Source organism: Raphanus sativus, unplaced genomic scaffold (genome assembly GCF_000801105.2).
Source record: "Raphanus sativus cultivar WK10039 unplaced genomic scaffold, ASM80110v3 Scaffold0062, whole genome shotgun sequence".
NCBI lineage: Eukaryota > Viridiplantae > Streptophyta > Magnoliopsida > Brassicales > Brassicaceae > Raphanus > Raphanus sativus.
The window spans coordinates 63,542-79,637 of record NW_026615385.1 but is presented as its reverse complement, the minus strand read 5'-3'; the positions used below and the strand labels follow the sequence as shown (position 1 = coordinate 79,637).

The 16,096-nt window shown below is 38.3% G+C and overlaps 2 protein-coding genes across 2 annotated transcripts; both read left to right on the top strand.

The window, feature by feature from the left end:
• Window positions 1-2,347: 2,347 nt before the first annotated feature.
• Window positions 2,348-6,478, top strand: LOC130500937 (uncharacterized). Its single transcript, XM_056995854.1, has 4 exons — window positions 2,348-5,420; window positions 5,502-5,601; window positions 5,699-6,082; window positions 6,156-6,478. The coding sequence occupies exons 1-4, from the start codon at window positions 2,830-2,832 to the stop codon at window positions 6,438-6,440; spliced, it is 3,360 nt and encodes a 1,119-aa protein (XP_056851834.1). The 5' UTR covers window positions 2,348-2,829; the 3' UTR covers window positions 6,441-6,478.
• Window positions 6,479-12,820: 6,342 nt separating this feature from the next.
• LOC108846938 (probably inactive receptor-like protein kinase At2g46850) lies at window positions 12,821-15,168 on the top strand. Its single transcript, XM_018620120.2, is given in 4 exon segments — window positions 12,821-13,601; window positions 13,673-13,756; window positions 14,064-14,884; window positions 14,886-15,168. Coding segments are annotated over 4 exon segments (1,902 nt in total). The 3' UTR covers window positions 15,102-15,168.
• The last annotated feature ends 928 nt before the right edge of the window (window positions 15,169-16,096 follow it).

Genomic DNA, 16,096 nt, shown 5'->3' with positions numbered 1-16,096 from the left:
CACACAGAGATGCTAACACGAGAGTGACAAAAGAATATCATCGAAGGATTGGAGACATTTATGCATCAAGTAGATTCTACACCGCTCGCCCAGAAAACTGGCAAGATGTTTTTGTCCTTGTCGCAAATGCAACAATTCAAATCTGGCAACTCGTGAAAATGTTTGGAAGCATTTAATAAATAGAGTTTTCATGCTAAATTACTATATCTGGTTTCAACATGGAGAGATTATAATTAGGAGAATGAAGCTAGTAGTATTAATAGCAATTTGCAAGATGACCGGTTGATCATTTGCATAATCAACATAGTTACCATCAGGATGAGTAGATGGTAGATTATGAGAGGGTTTATGATATGGTAACTGATGCATTGTAGCTCATGATGATGATGATGATGAAATTGAAGAACCTAACATAGATGCAAATTTCTTTTATGAAATGTTAGATGCTGCGAATCAGCCACTTTACAATGGTTGTAGAGAAAGGTCTCTCTAAATTGTCGTTGGCTGCTAGAATGATGAGTATCAAAACTGATTACAATCTACCTGAAAGTTGCATGAATGCATGACAAACTTGTTTAAAGAGTATTTGTAGAGAAGGTCTCTCTAAAGACCTTCTTTACAGTGGTTGTAGAAAAGGTCTCTCTAAATTGTCGTTGGCTGCTAGAATGATGAGTATCAAAACTGATTACAATCTACCTGAAAGTTGCATGAATGCATGGACAAACTTGCTTAAAGAGTATTTGCCAGAAGACAATGTGTCTACTAATTCTTATTATGAGATTCATAAACTAGTTTATAGTTTTGGGTTACCTTCTGAGATGATAGACGTTTTCATCGACAACTCCACGCTCTACTGGGGAGATGATGAGAAGTTAGAAGATTGTCGATTCTGCAAGAAACCACGACTCAAACCGCAAGGATGAGGACGTAATAGGGTACCGTACCAAAGATGTTGTACCTACCAATTACCGACAGATTGAAAAGATTGTACCAATCTTAGGAGACTACTAGAAAGATGAGATGGCATGCCAAGCATACTCATACGGATGGTGAGATGACTCATCCATCAGATGCAAGAGCTTAGAAACATTTTAACAAAGTACATCCAGAATTCGCTAGCAATAGCCGAAATGTGTATCTCGGATTATGCATGGATGGATTTAGTCCCTTTGGTATGTTACGGAGACAATATTCATTGTGGCAGTCTTTCTGACGCCACACAACCTGCCTCCGGATATGTGCATGCAACGGGAGTTTCTATTCTTGACCATGTTAATACATGGTTCGAACCATCCAAATAGGTCTCTGGATGTTTTTCTACAGCCACTGATAAAAGAGTAGAAAGATTTGTGGTCAACAGGGGTGATGACGTATGACTGGTCAACGAAGACGAATTTTAACGATGCGAAGCGATGCTTTTGTGGACCATAAGTGACTTTCATGCTTATGGGACTACACGTGGGAGATTATCTTGTACATATCGTAATGGAATGACAGATGCATTTCAACTAAAGAACGGTAGGAAGACAAGTTGTTCGATTGTCACCGTCGGTTTTTTCCCATTAATCATCCTTATCGAAGAAACAAGAAATTGTTTAGGCAGAAAAGGGTTGTGAGAGACACTCCTCCTTTATATTTAACCGGAGAACAAATTGAAAAGCAAATCAATTACTACGGAGCTCTAGAAACAGTTCCTCGGGGTGGTAATTGGCATGTTCCCGGTAATATACCTGATTATTACGGAGTTCACGACAACTGGCACAAGAAGAGTATATTTTGAGAGTTGCCGTATTGGAAGGATCTTCTTTTGCGCCACAACCTCGATGTGATGCATATAGAGAAGAATTTTTTTGAGAACATCATGAATACAATATTGAATGTCCCAGGGAAGACAAAAGACAGTCAAAAATCGAGGTTAGACTTGCCTGATATTTGCTCAAGACCCGAGTTACATATAAAAAGCAATGGACAAGTTCCTGTACCGATATTCAGATTGTCTTCAGAACAAAAGTCGGTCTTGTTCAATTGGGTGGCATCAGCAGTGAAGTTTCCCGATGGGTATGTTTCAAACCTCTCTAGATCTATTGAAAAGAGCCAAAAACTCTCTGGGATGAAGAGTCATGATTGTCATGTCTTATGCAACGACTACTTCCCTTTGCATTTGCGGAGCTACTTCCGACAAAAGTACATGAAGCACTTTTGCAGGTAATATATAATTACTCATTAATTTTTTATACTCAAAAATATGCACTAATAAATAATATGACTACTAATGTGTTTAATTGTTTTTTGAATATACAAGGCATTGGAGCATTTTTTCAGGGATTTGAGCACACACACTCACTACAAGAAAAACAGGGAAATTCTGACGACCACTCCGACGGAAAGCGAAGTCGTCGGACCATTCCGACCACATTCCGACGACATACCGACGAAACCCAAAAACACGGGTTCGTCGGTATTTCGTCGGAATAGTCCGACGAACTTCCGACGAAAGGCGGTCGTCGGTATATTCCGACGACAATTCCGACGAAAGCCCGACAAAAATTATAACCGTTACGGTCGTCGGAATTCCGTCGGAATATACCGACGCCGTTCCGACGGAAGCTCTCGACCGTTGGCGAGAAAGAATATGCCCGTTTATAGCCGTTAGACATTTAAAAAAAACCGACGGAATTCCGACGGATTTTTTATAATTTGTCGGAATTACGTCGGAATGGCGTCGGATTGCCGTAAGCATTTTCCTATAAATGCAACCTCTCCTCATTCATCTCATTCACTCCTCATTCTCTCTTCATTCTCTCTTATCATAAGAAATTCGAAAAAATCATGTCTTCTGGAGATTATTTTCGTTCGTGGATGGATAGACCTCATTTGGATCCCAACACCAATTTGCTTACAGAAGAATACGTTCGAGGTATTGGAGAATTCATGAAGCTTGTTCAACAGCACCCGGATGCAAATACTGGTATGGTAAGATGTCCCTGCTCTACTTGTAATAACAATAGAATTATAAAAGAATGGGAAGTTTGGAAACATTTGTATAGAAAAGGGTTTGCACGGAATTATAAAGTTTGGTATCTTCATGGGAAAACTGGTTTTGAATATGGTAGTAGTAGCGAACCTCAGCCTGTTAGCGAACAACCTCAGTCTTATGGTTGGTTAGAAGAACCGAGAATGGATGTAGATTATGGTGTAGGTACTGAGCAGATGGTACATGATCATTATAGAGGGGAAGAACCAAATCTCGAATCGGGGAGATATTTTGACATGTTGGATGCAGGAAAACAACCTTTGTATAAAGGTTGTAGAGATGGTCATTCACCTTTATCATCTGCAAGTAGATTGATGGGTATTAAGACAGATTATAATTTGGCTGAAGAATGCGTAGATGCGATAGCTGATTATGTTAAAGGTGTTCTGCCAGAGGATAATCTTGCACCGGGTTCATACTACGAGGTTCAGAAACTTGTTGCGGGTCTTCGATTACCGTACGAAGTGATAGATGTATGTATCGACAACTGCATGATCTACTGGGGAGCGGATAAGGATCGGGATAAATGCAAATTTTGTTGGAAACCTCGTTATCAGGAAACGAGGGGAAGAGTTCCGGTACCATTCAAAAGAATGTGGTATTTGCCTTTGACGGAAAGATTGAAGAGGTTGTATCAGTGTGAGCGCACGGCGAAGGCAATGAGATGGCATGCAGAGCATTCTACAAATGGTGAGATTAGACATCCTTCAGATGCGAAGGCTTGGAAACATTTCCAATCAACATATCCAGAATTTGCTGAACAGAGAAGAAATGTTTATCTGGGATTATGCACTGATGGTTTCAGCCCATTTGGAAAGCATGGAAGACAATATTCTCTATGGCCGGTGATTGTGACACCATACAACTTGCCGCCAAATTTGTGCATGCGACGAGAGTTTTTGTTCCTCTCCATTCTCGTCCCCGGGCCAGCTCATCCTAAGAGATCACTAGATGTGTTTCTTCAACCACTAATATATGAGTTACAACAACTATGGGCGGTTGGTGCTGAGACATACGATGTTTCGTGCAGAGAAAACTTTCATATGCGGGCAGTACTTATGTGGACAATAAGTGACTTTCCAGCATATGGTATGTTATCCGGATGGACAACACATGGCAGGCTTTCATGTCCATATTGTCAAGATAGCACAGATGCTTTCCAACTAAAGCACGGAAGGAAAACATGTTGGTTTGATTGTCACAGAAGATTTCTACCACCTGATCATCCATACCGTAGGAGTAAGACTTTGTTTACGAAGAACAAGCAGGTGTTTGATGATCCACCTACGGAAGTTAGTGGGAAAGATTTGGCGACACAGTTTAGGGATTTTGGTGCACAAAGGACGCCAGACGTAGGTGGACATGAAAACATTCCAGTCGATGCTGTTGGAGAGCTACATAACTGGCATAAAAAGAGTATTTTCTGGGATCTGCCATATTGGGAGAGTCATCTATTGCGTCACAACTTAGATGTCATGCATATTGAGAAGAACTTTTTCGACAATCTGATGAACACAATCCTCAACATCCAAGGTAAAACGAAGGATAATCTGAAGTCAAGGTTGGATTTAGTCGATATCTGTGATCGTTCTGAACTTCACGTTGATGAGAACGGTACGGCACCTTTTCCCATTTATCGGCTGGATGGTGCTGGCAAAGAAGCGTTCTTTGATTGGATTACAGATAAAGTGAAATTTCCAGACGGTTATGCATCAAATTTGGGTAATTGCGTTGACAGAAGCGAAGAAAAGTTTACTGGCTTGAAGAGTCACGATTGTCATGTGATTATGCAGCGGCTCCTTCCGTTTGCTTTTTCCGCACTATTACCACGTAATGTTCATGAAGCAGTTGCAGGGATAAGTGTTTTCTTCCGTGATTTATGCACCAGAGTAGTGACTGAGGAGGGTATTAGTACTTTGAAGGAAAACGTACCCGTTAGTCTTTGCAACCTCGAGAAGATATTTCCTCCATCATTCTTTGATGTAATGGAACATCTTGCTATTCATCTCGCAAGAGAATTGGAGCTTGGTGGTCCTGTGCAGTACCGATGGATGTATCTTTTTGAGCGTTATATGCATCATCTGAAGAAGAAGATCAAAAATTTAAGTAAGGTGGAAGGATCTATAATTGCACAGGTGATCAATGAAGAAACTTCAAACTTTGCTGAAAACTACTTTCCATCAGAAGTGCATACAAAAAACCGAAGACCTGCTCGGCATGATGACAGAGGAGAGAAAGCAACGTATCATGTTACTGTCCCAAGCATGTTCAGCGAAATAGGACGACTAAGTGGAAAACCCACGAAGCGGAGACTGACGGAGATTGAGCACGCTCATTTGCAAACATATTTGCTTACCAACTGTGAAGATGTTCTACAATATGAGAGGTAAAAATATATTTTTCATTTAAATTGTTATATTAATTTTCAATAAGTTTTATTTCATATGAATAATATCTTTTTATATAGTGTTTATATGGCAGAGTTGCGTATGACTTACAGACATGCCACAGAAGAAGAGCTTCAACAACTCAGACATAACGGATTTGCTGCATGGCTTCTTAATTATGTGAGTCATAACATATATGAAATAATTAACATTTTACTCATATATATTTAGTATAAAATAATAAACATTTCACTCATATATATATTTTATTTTATAGGTGACTGATGGTTTGGCCAGAGGTTTTGTGTTCGATGATTGGATATGCGAGTTTGTGCGGGGACCAAACTATGTGGTCAAATCATATCCAAAATATTGTACACGAGGATATGCCTTTGCAAAAAAAGGTCATTCTAGGACAACTTATGATGGAGGTGTTTCCTCTTCTTCCGGTGACGATGTCTACTACGGCAACATACAAGAAATATTGGAAATCCAGTATCCTGGTATGGTTGGATTGCGGTGTGTAGTATTCTATTGTGATTGGTATGACACCACCCCAGATCGAGGAGTGAAGACTGATGCGTTTGGTGTTACTTCGATTCATTCGCGGAGGAAACTTCAATATTATGATCCTTTCATTCTTGCTTCGCAAGCTGATCAGGTATGTCAATTTAATATTCAAAAATATAATTAACGGTTTATATATTATTATTAATACCTTGAAAAATTGATAGGTGTGCTACATCAGTTACCCTCGGGTTACGTACCGAGACGATCCATGGATCACGGTGACGCAAATCAACCCAAGAGGACGAGTAAACGGACCTTCTGATAATGATCCATTACAACCAAACTCTACCAGCAACGTGAGTGCAGTTGAAGATTTGGCAGAGGTTGAACTCGTTGAGAATTTTAACGAGTTTGGACTTGATGCTGTTGTACACTCGGAGCCAGAAGCTGAGATTGGCGAGTTTGACGAAGATTTTGAAGATTCTACAGATTCTGAAGATTCTGATTAGGACTTATGTTTTCTTAGTTGTATGATTAGTTTTTTTTTTTAATTAACAAAATCCGTCGGTATTCCATCGGAATATTCCGATGAAATTCCGACGACTCGTGGTTAATTCAGGGTTTAGCCATTCGTCGGAATTCCGTCAGAATATTCCGATGGAATTCCGACGGATTTAATAAAATCCGTCGAAATTCCATCGGAAAACTCTGACGGAATTCCGACGACCTGAATATTTAAATTTTTATATCATAATATATCTATATTTGGATACCGAAACTACTTTAATAACACATATTAGATGTTTAATATAATATTACATATCAACCGTTCGAGTTTTACAAGTTATTTAAATAATTATATATGTATATCATTGTTTTCATAACATCTCATCTTAATACTCATATACTTTCATTCATATTAATATAAACTTACACTACAAAACACAATTGTGTGTAAAAATTGGATTTGAAAACCTTATTATAGTTAATCTTTTTAAATAGTCTATTTATTATCAAAGTTTTGGATTTGATCAGTAAGAAACTTGTTTTTAAACCCTAAACCCCAAGTCGTCGGAATTCGGTCAGAATATACCGATGGAATTCCGACGACCTGCCCCATTCCGACGGATCTATGTTCGTCGGAATTCCGTCGGTTTGTTAGTTTCCCGAAATTACAAACCGCGTGAAAATTTCAAGTGGACCGCGTGAATATTTCATTAAACCGCGCATTTAATATTTTATTCTTTTTCCGACGACATACCGACGGACACGGGTCCGTCGGTTCCTTTAAATAAAAACCAATCCTTCTTCCTTCTTCACCATTTTCGCCTCTCTCTCTAAATCCTCTCCGTTTTCTCTCTCTTCTCCGGCGATTCTCACCGCGAATCCGGTGTCCCCACCTCCGTGAATCCATCCCACCGGCGTCCCCACCTCCGTGAATCCATCCCACCATGTAAGTATCATCTCAATCTCTATCTTTTTCATTTTTTTGAGTTTAGGATGTTAGATTTTAGGATTTGAGGTTTGATTGATTTGCATGTTCGAAATTGAATGGATAGTTTAGGATTTAGGGTGTTTGATTTTAGGATTTGTTGTTTTTTTTTTTTGGTTTATATATTGGATTTGTTGATTTTTTAAAAACGTTTTTCCTATTTTTAATATTTCTAACAACTTTTTTCTATATTTATAAAAGTTTATAAAAACGTTTTTTTGCAGATAAAATATTTATGAAGATAAAAACTTTATGAAGTTTATAAAACCATTTTTAATTTTTATATAGATAAAAAAAGAATTTTAATTTTTTATATATATGTTTTGACTAATATATTAATTTTATTTTCTAGGTCTGATGATTCGAGTGTTCGTCGGCGTGCCCGACCTCGTCGTTCCGCACCCCGTGGCCGAGCTAGTTCGGTGAGCAGTTCCCGTGCATCGGGTTCGTCGTCTCACGAACAAAACTCGGTTCCTGTCGCTCCGGCTCCCGCTCCGGCTCCCGCTCCAGCTCCTGCAGCCGCTCCACATGACCCGGGGGTCATGCCAGTTGAAATATTGGTTCAACAACCAGGTCGAGAGCATCTCCCGGTTCTCGAACAATACCCACGAATGGGACACTCGACTTGGTTAGTATTTTTATTTCATTTGTACAATTATTTTTTTTCCTTTTAATCTAACATTTTTTTTTAAAGGTTCAACAAGTCGACCAGTGGGATTAGCGGGAGCATCACCCAGATGATGTATTCGATGCTCCAGACGGGATATGACAAGTGGACTTCGATCCCTTCCGCGGAACGCGAGTTGTGGTTTCGTCAGTTCGCGGTAACTATTAAGTTTTTTTTTAAACATTTTTAAATTTTTTATATTTTATATGTACTAATCAAATTGTGTGTTTTTTGTAGCAAGAATTTACTTGGGACTCCGGCCTGACGGAAACAGTCCGTCAGGCATTCAGCCGCAAAGCCCAGACCGTTTACACGAAGCAGATCTACGAGTGGAAGCAAGTATGGCTGGATGAGAGGAAGCCCCGGTTACTTAGCGGGACGGTGTGGACCCAATTGATCCAGCACTGGGAGAAGGAAGAGACTATAGAGAAGTCTCTACAGAACTCCGCCAACCGGAAGAGCGATCGTGGCGGGAAAGGTATTTACGTGCACAACCTCGGCGCTTGCAGTATGTCCTCTAAGGAGGATCAACTGGTAAGTTTTTTTTTTATTTGTCTTTCTAGTTACTTAAATAATTTTTTATATGCATTACCTAACACTTTTTTTTTTAGATTCAAGAAAACGATGGTAATCCCGTCGATCATCTCGTCGTCATTAAGGAGGCGTACACCAACAAAGGGACGGGTGAAATTCAGGATCCGGTGATCAGAGAGGTCATTGAGATGGTGGAATCTCAAAAAGAAGCTTTTCTAGCTTCTCAGCAGCCTCTTTCTGACGACGATTCTACGGGTGCTTCGAACAACATGTCCCGACTGCAAATCAACGAGCTGGTTGAAAAGGTAATTTTTTTTTCTATTCTTATATTTGTTTTTAATACTTTATTTATTAATTTTATATTTTTTCTATTACTATATTTCACTAACTTAAATTTTTTCTAGGCGGTCCCTAAAAAAAAGGGTCGTTTGGTAGGGTTGGCCCGTCGTGCTTCTTCGTGTCCGACTTCTTCATCTCAAGTCCCGTACGCCGATCCATTGATTCTAGAGCAGCTACAGAACAAGGATCAACGGATTGGAGCATTGGAGGAGCAGAATGCTACAATCCTTGCTGAGTTGGCGGATCAGAAGAAGACCAACCTCGAGATAATGCAGAAGTTGGATCGTTTGTTCCCGGATCAGTAGTTTTTTTTTGTTTTTTAATTTAAAACTTTCTAAATGTTTTTTTTTCAGTTTGTATTAAAACTTATTTTCTATAATATTATTATTAGTTTCTTAATTTCAGTTTTTGTTTAAATTAATTTTAATATTTTAAAAAATTAAAAAAATAATAATAAAATAAATTTATTTAATAAAATATATAAATCAGAAATTCCGAGGAAATAAATCCGTCGGTATATTCCGACGACCCTTTCCGTCGGTATATTCCGACGACCCTTTCCGTCGGTATATTCCGACGAAATATGTCGTCGGATAATTCCGACGGATCCGTTCGTCGGAATATCCCGACGACTATTTTCGTTGGAATTTCCGACGACTATGTTCGTCGGAATTTCCGACGACTATGTTCGTCGGAATATTCCGATGCAATTTGTCGTCGTCGGAATCATGAGTTTCCGATGAATACGGTGATCGGAATACTCCGACGGGTTTCCGAGGAAATTCGTTATCGGAATGGCGTCGGAACTCCGTCAGAATCGGGTTCATCGCTATCCGTCAGAAAATCGTCGGACTGTCTGATGGATTTCCGACGAATTTTTTTTTTCCGACCAACTGAAACCGACGACCACTTTCGTCGGAATGTCGTCGGAATAGCCTATTCCGACGACATTCCGACGGTTTTGTCCGTCGGTATGCGTCTGTTTTCTTGTAGTGACTCTTAAAGAAGATGTCGTAGAACAATTTCACGAGAACATTCTCATTTTATTGTGCAACTTGGAGATGATATTTTCTCTCGCATTTTTGACGTCATGGAGCATTTAGCTGTTCACCTCTCGTATGAAGCAATTGCTTCGGGGACGAGTACATTACAGATGGATGTATCAGTATGAGCGGGCCATGAAATATTTGAAGGGAAAAGCAAAAAACCTCGCAAAAGTTGAAGTATCTATAATTGCTGGAAGTTTGACGGAAGAAACATCTCACTTTACATCGTACTACTTTGCACCATATGTACGTACCCGAAAAAGAGTTCCAAGAAGATATGATGATGGTGGTGTTGCGCCAACATATGCAGTTACTGGTGTTTCAGACATTTTTAGCCAGATTAGGCGAATGGGTAGGAATCGAAAGAGGTTTGGTGGTCGAGTGATGAAGACGCCCATAGTGCACACACTTACATTCTACAATTAGTATGATTAATTTCAGTGTTCTCTTTAATTTCGCAGGTTGAATATGAAGATCGAGAATACCCCACATGGTTTCACGAATTAGTTCAGGGTCCACTTGCAAAGGTCACCACATCACCGATGTATTTCACACATAGTAAACACCGGGCGACCAGTAACTATGGAATATGTGTGAAAGGCGAAACAGATTTCTACGGGATCTTGCAGGAGATTATTAAAGAAATTTCCTGGGTTATTGAAGCTGAAATGCGTCATATTCAAATGTGACTGGTTCGACCCCGTCGTCAAAAGAGCTGTTTGGTTTAACAAATTCGGTGTAGTTGCTGTCAATGGTGGACAGAGGTACAACAAATTTGAGTTTTTCATATTAGCTTCGTAAGCAGACCAAATTAGCTTCCTCCCATACCCTAGGATAAGAGAATCAGGAATAAGTTGGTTAGCCGTTATCAAAGTTACACCTCGTGGACGAATAACTGGTGGAGAAAACCACCTTTGCAAGAAGAACGCATCAATGAAGTCGAACAACCTGAACAACAAATGGATGACATCCTACTCATTGATCCGCATAATCGTGAGTATGAAGATCTTTCCGACGATACCACAGACGAAGCTGTTGAAGACGAGTTTAATGAAAATGATGATGTTTCTAGTGATGAAGAGAATGATGTATCCGAATGATGATGTAATTTTTTTAAATATGATTTACTTCCAAACTTATTGCATTTCTTTAGTTTGTTTACTTAATCATGAAAATTAAATTCTATAATTTTATTTTGTCTTCTAAGTGAATTGGGTGTTTGGAATGGAAAGAAGATATTGAGTTATAAGTTATGGAAGTTTGGGGTTTTAGGTTTAGAGTTTTAGAGATTTACACGTAAACGTCGTTAATTCCTCGTAATATAAAAACACGGACCTTGCTAATTCCACGTAAGCTCATTTCGTCGTAAACTCCATGTAAATATAAAATACGGGTCTTTCTAATTCCACGTAAGCTTACGAGTTGTTGACGACAAAACAGCTTACGTGGAATTACCAAGACTAAATGAAAATACATTTTTTTAGAAAATAGTACAATTAGTACAACTAACACAATTATTAAAACAAATCATTCTATATTAAATTTGTCCATCACCATTTTTCATCGGAGTAGAAAGCCTTACTTACCCTTGTCAAATGTACATGACTAATATAACTATTAAAATTGTACAACTTATTCAACTGTACAAATAATACAACTGTATAATTAGTAACTAATATAACTAACAAAATTAGTTTTAAATATTAATAAAGTTAAATTGATTTGGTCAGGTCTAGGTGTATAGGTGGATTCAAATTTAACTGGCGATTGGTAAATAAAATGAACTTTTTGATTTTATGGACTTTTTATCCATTTTTCCTTTAAATTTAATTCAAAAATAATAATAATAACATAGAGCCATTTTAGAGAAATGAATCTCCCTTTGGATCATTTGAGAATTTGTCTCGATATCTAATGGTTTTGTCCGTAAATGTGAAACCATATAGTTTTTCCACCTTCATTGCGTTTAGTCTCTCTGTCTAGGAGTTTGACTTTGACAGATCGCAGACAATAGTCTAGCAACACACAATGTGGGACTTTTCCTTGGAACTTGCCCCACAAGGTGACAATTATTCCATGACCGCGCTAGTATAACACAAGACCATTGTAAGGCCCATGATACCAAACACTCCTGGTAACAGTTGCCACCAGCTGAGTTATGTGTATGGTTGTCACTGTTACCAAACATACTGTATTGCGAGCATCGTAACAAGAGTCCGGGTCCCCGTGAGTCCCATTCCCAAGTCGTTTATTGCTAAGAGAACGAGAAACCTTTAGATCTGACATTCCGTAATTTTTAATCTTTGTTTCGTAAATAAAATACAAATATTTTTTTTTACGTTGTGTATTTTCTGTTGTTGTTACACGGATTATTAACTGTACATAATATCGATGGAAACTTTTATTATTATAAAAACGTTGGATTAAAACAAGAGATTAGCGTTTTGGAGTAAAAATAGGAGAGCTCGAGGTCCAATGGTGCGAAGTGTTAGCTATTCAACGGACCATTAGTCTCATATTCCCCAACTTCTATAATCTCCTTCCTTCGCATCTCCACCCTCCGTTTTCAACCTATATCCCTTACGATTACGACACCTGGCGTATTTGTGATTTATAAGAAAGAAAAACAACTGTGCACACACGTATATCACAATTCTCAATTCTCAATATTTTCACTATTTTCACAATTCTCAATGTTTTCACAATTCTCTAAATTTTTTAAAAAAATTTCAAGTCCCACGAATGTGCATTAATACAAAGTCTTAATATTCTTGGAACATCTTTTATTCATCTGACTATTTTCTGTGAAAAATGCATCCTCTGTTTCTCCCTTCTTCTTCCTCTGCTTTGTTTTTACTTCTTCTCCTTCTCCTCACTCTCCAAACCCTAACCTCCATCTCTCTCTCACAGCCGGAAGCTCCCCCTTCACTAGAAAAGTGCGGAAACTTCTCAATTTCTTTCCCTTTCCATCTCTCCTCCTCCTCCTCTTCCTCCGTGGCTTTTCGACTCTCTTGCGCAAACTCATCAACTCTATTTCTCCACATAAACAACCAAACCTACCGAGTCATAGAGTTCTTCACAGACGGTCTCCTCGTGGACTTCCCTTCCTCTCCTTGTCGCCAATTCAACGACCTACGCTCTTTCCCTTTCTCCACCAACCAATTCTTCTCCATCTCTTTCGAAAACGTTATCAGTCTTTACGACTGTGAAGACTCTTCTCTCTGCAAAGCCGGCTGCGAAACCAACGTTCTCTTCGGCTGCGACGGCAGAGAAGAAGACGAAACCTCTGGTGGAGACATCGGTTGTTGCTATCCTTTGTCTGATCACAGCGCCTGGCGTCCCGGTGATGACTTCTCTGTTTTCGGCAAGTATGGCTGCAGGGGATTCTCTTCGTGGGTTGTTCCGAGAGGCACCAACAGAGGAAAACGAGGAGTTAAGTTAGAGTGGGCGATTCCTAAAAATTCTTCCAAGACTATTTGCGATCCTGAGGCTCGAACTGTCAACGCTACGGCCATTCAAGCAAGTGTTCGTTGTGTTTGCCGAGATGGGTTTGCTGGCGATGGCTTCGTAAATGGAACCGGTTGCTTGAGATGTGAGTTACTAAAATTAGCAAATTTTTGTGTTTCGTGCGTCACAAGCAACTAACTTTATATACTCTTACAGCTTGCTACAGAGACGGTAATGAAGTGTATGGAAACAAATGCGATGTCAAGAAACATAACGGGAAGAAACTAACCGTTTTAGCTGGTAATTTACCTAATCTTACCGAGATTCATAATTCCTCAAAAAGAACAAAACTTAGGTTCACTTTAAGTTTTAATCTTTAAGCATATTAAAAACATAATAAAAATGGATTATTAATACAAGATTTTGTAATTAAATATTTTTCATAATTTTTAATAAGTAAAATTTTAATAAACACAATTACTAGTTTTAAATCATTAAGTCATTTAATGAAAATGTAAACAATGTATAAACAATTTTTCTTTTTGAAACTGAGGAGTAGTTTCTGAGAACAAAACTTGTTGCTTAAATCATATTTATTCATATGCAGGAGTGTTAGCTCCTCTGTTCATACTCGGCTCACTCTTAGCACTCTTCTGTCTCCTTAAACGTCCAGTAACAACAACTCACGAAGCTCAACACTTCGACCACTCTCCGACAACTACTACCACTAGTGTTTCGTTTCGCAAAGGTTACAACAAGACCCGTCTCTTCACATACCGTGAGCTAGAAGAGGCCACAAAAGGGTTTCAAGATTCACAACAACTCACACAAGGCAAAACCGGAACTATCTACTCAGGTAACCTAAAAAACGGTACACGTGTGATCGTCCACAAGGTTCTATGCGAAAACCAGATTGAGTTCTTGGAGATTTCGTCTCAGATCGATCATCTATCCGCGGTTTTGCATAGAAACCTCGCGAGAATCATAGGTTTCTGTATGGATATTGGATACAATCCACTCGTTGTTTACGAGTATCCGGTTAACGGGTCGCTTGAGGATCGTTTGCGTCTAGGGCTTGACTGGTGCAAACGTGTAAACATTGTAGCTGAAGTATCTGGCTTACTTGCTCTCCTTCAATACGAGAACTATCCACCGATCTTGCACAACAACATTGGTTCTGGTTACATCTTCTTAGACGAAGACTTTCAAGCTAAAGTCACAGGTTTTGGATTACAGAGGAAACAGAGGACTGATAGTAGTATGTACGATGTAGCGGTATTGCTTCTGGAGATAGTGACTGGATCAAAACAGAGAGAAGAGACGGTGACTCAAGCGTTGCAGGGGATTAGAAGCGGTAAGCTTGAAGAAATCGTGGATCCTTCTTTGTATTTTCATGAGCAGCCAGTGGATTATAGAGAACAGATTGGTTTTAGTTGCTGACATTGCGACTCGGTGCGTTTTGTTTGGTGGTGATGGGAAGTTTGGGATGGTTGATGCGGCTAGAGAGCTGTTGCAGATCGCTGAAAATAACGGTGGAAGCGGTTTTGAAAAGAAAGGAGATGGAATTGAGGAAACGTTCTCGAATTCGAGTTTGCTTCAGATGATTTCTATGTCTCCTGATTCTATATATCTCCCTAAGACATGAGGAAAAGGAAACAGAGGATATTAAGGGCTTTTATTTTTGTTTTGTTTTGAATGCATGTACCGTAAAAACGCACGCTACGCTTTACTTGAGAGTAACGAAACGTTTTTCTAATTAAGAGATCGTGACTGCCAATAATGGATGTTGCACAATGTTGATCCGGCGGCCAAGTTAAACTACTAATCCCACAAGGCCTGCAGCATCCCAGTGGTCAGCAGTAAATGAACCAGAATTTCGCCATATTAGGTGTTTATTTTCCTCAAGTCCCGCTCGACTAACACCACTGACTGTACAAAATGTTTTTGTTTGCATTTTTCTAAATTAGAATATTGTTTTTTGCAAAAAGAAAAAAAATCGATAGATTGAGAAAGAATATTTTTGAAATCAATATTGTTAATTCCTGAATACTAGATGATTCATCCGTGTATATACGAAGGAATGAATATTTACCGAAAAGTAAATTGCAATAATTATTAATATTTATTTTTATTTATTTTTTCGTATTTTGTGAATTATTAAGTTGTTATGTTTTAATGTGTTTGGTTTTAAAAAATATTCAACATTGCGATAAAATTTGTTTGTAAAATTCTAGTTTTATTTTAATCTAGTGAAATTAGTTTCTTATTTTTATATCATTATTTTAATTATAATTTCGTATTTTTGTTTATTTTGGCTTATATTGGAGTTTGTGAATTTCACATATCACTTATAAAATTTATAACTAATAAAAATTTTAAAAATTAAAAATATTGTTTAAGGCCAGTTTAAAATTGCATTATCTAAAATACGACTCTACATTAAAAGTTACACATTAACATAACTCAAATGTACTTCTTAAACAACATTTTTTTGTGAATGCAACACTAAATAAAAATTGTATGCAAAGCATTTTAAATCAAAATCATATTTTTGACGGAATAAATATATATGATAAGTATTAAACTTTGTTACATGTTATAATTATTGACTTGATAAAATGTGTAGGTAACTGAGTTTGA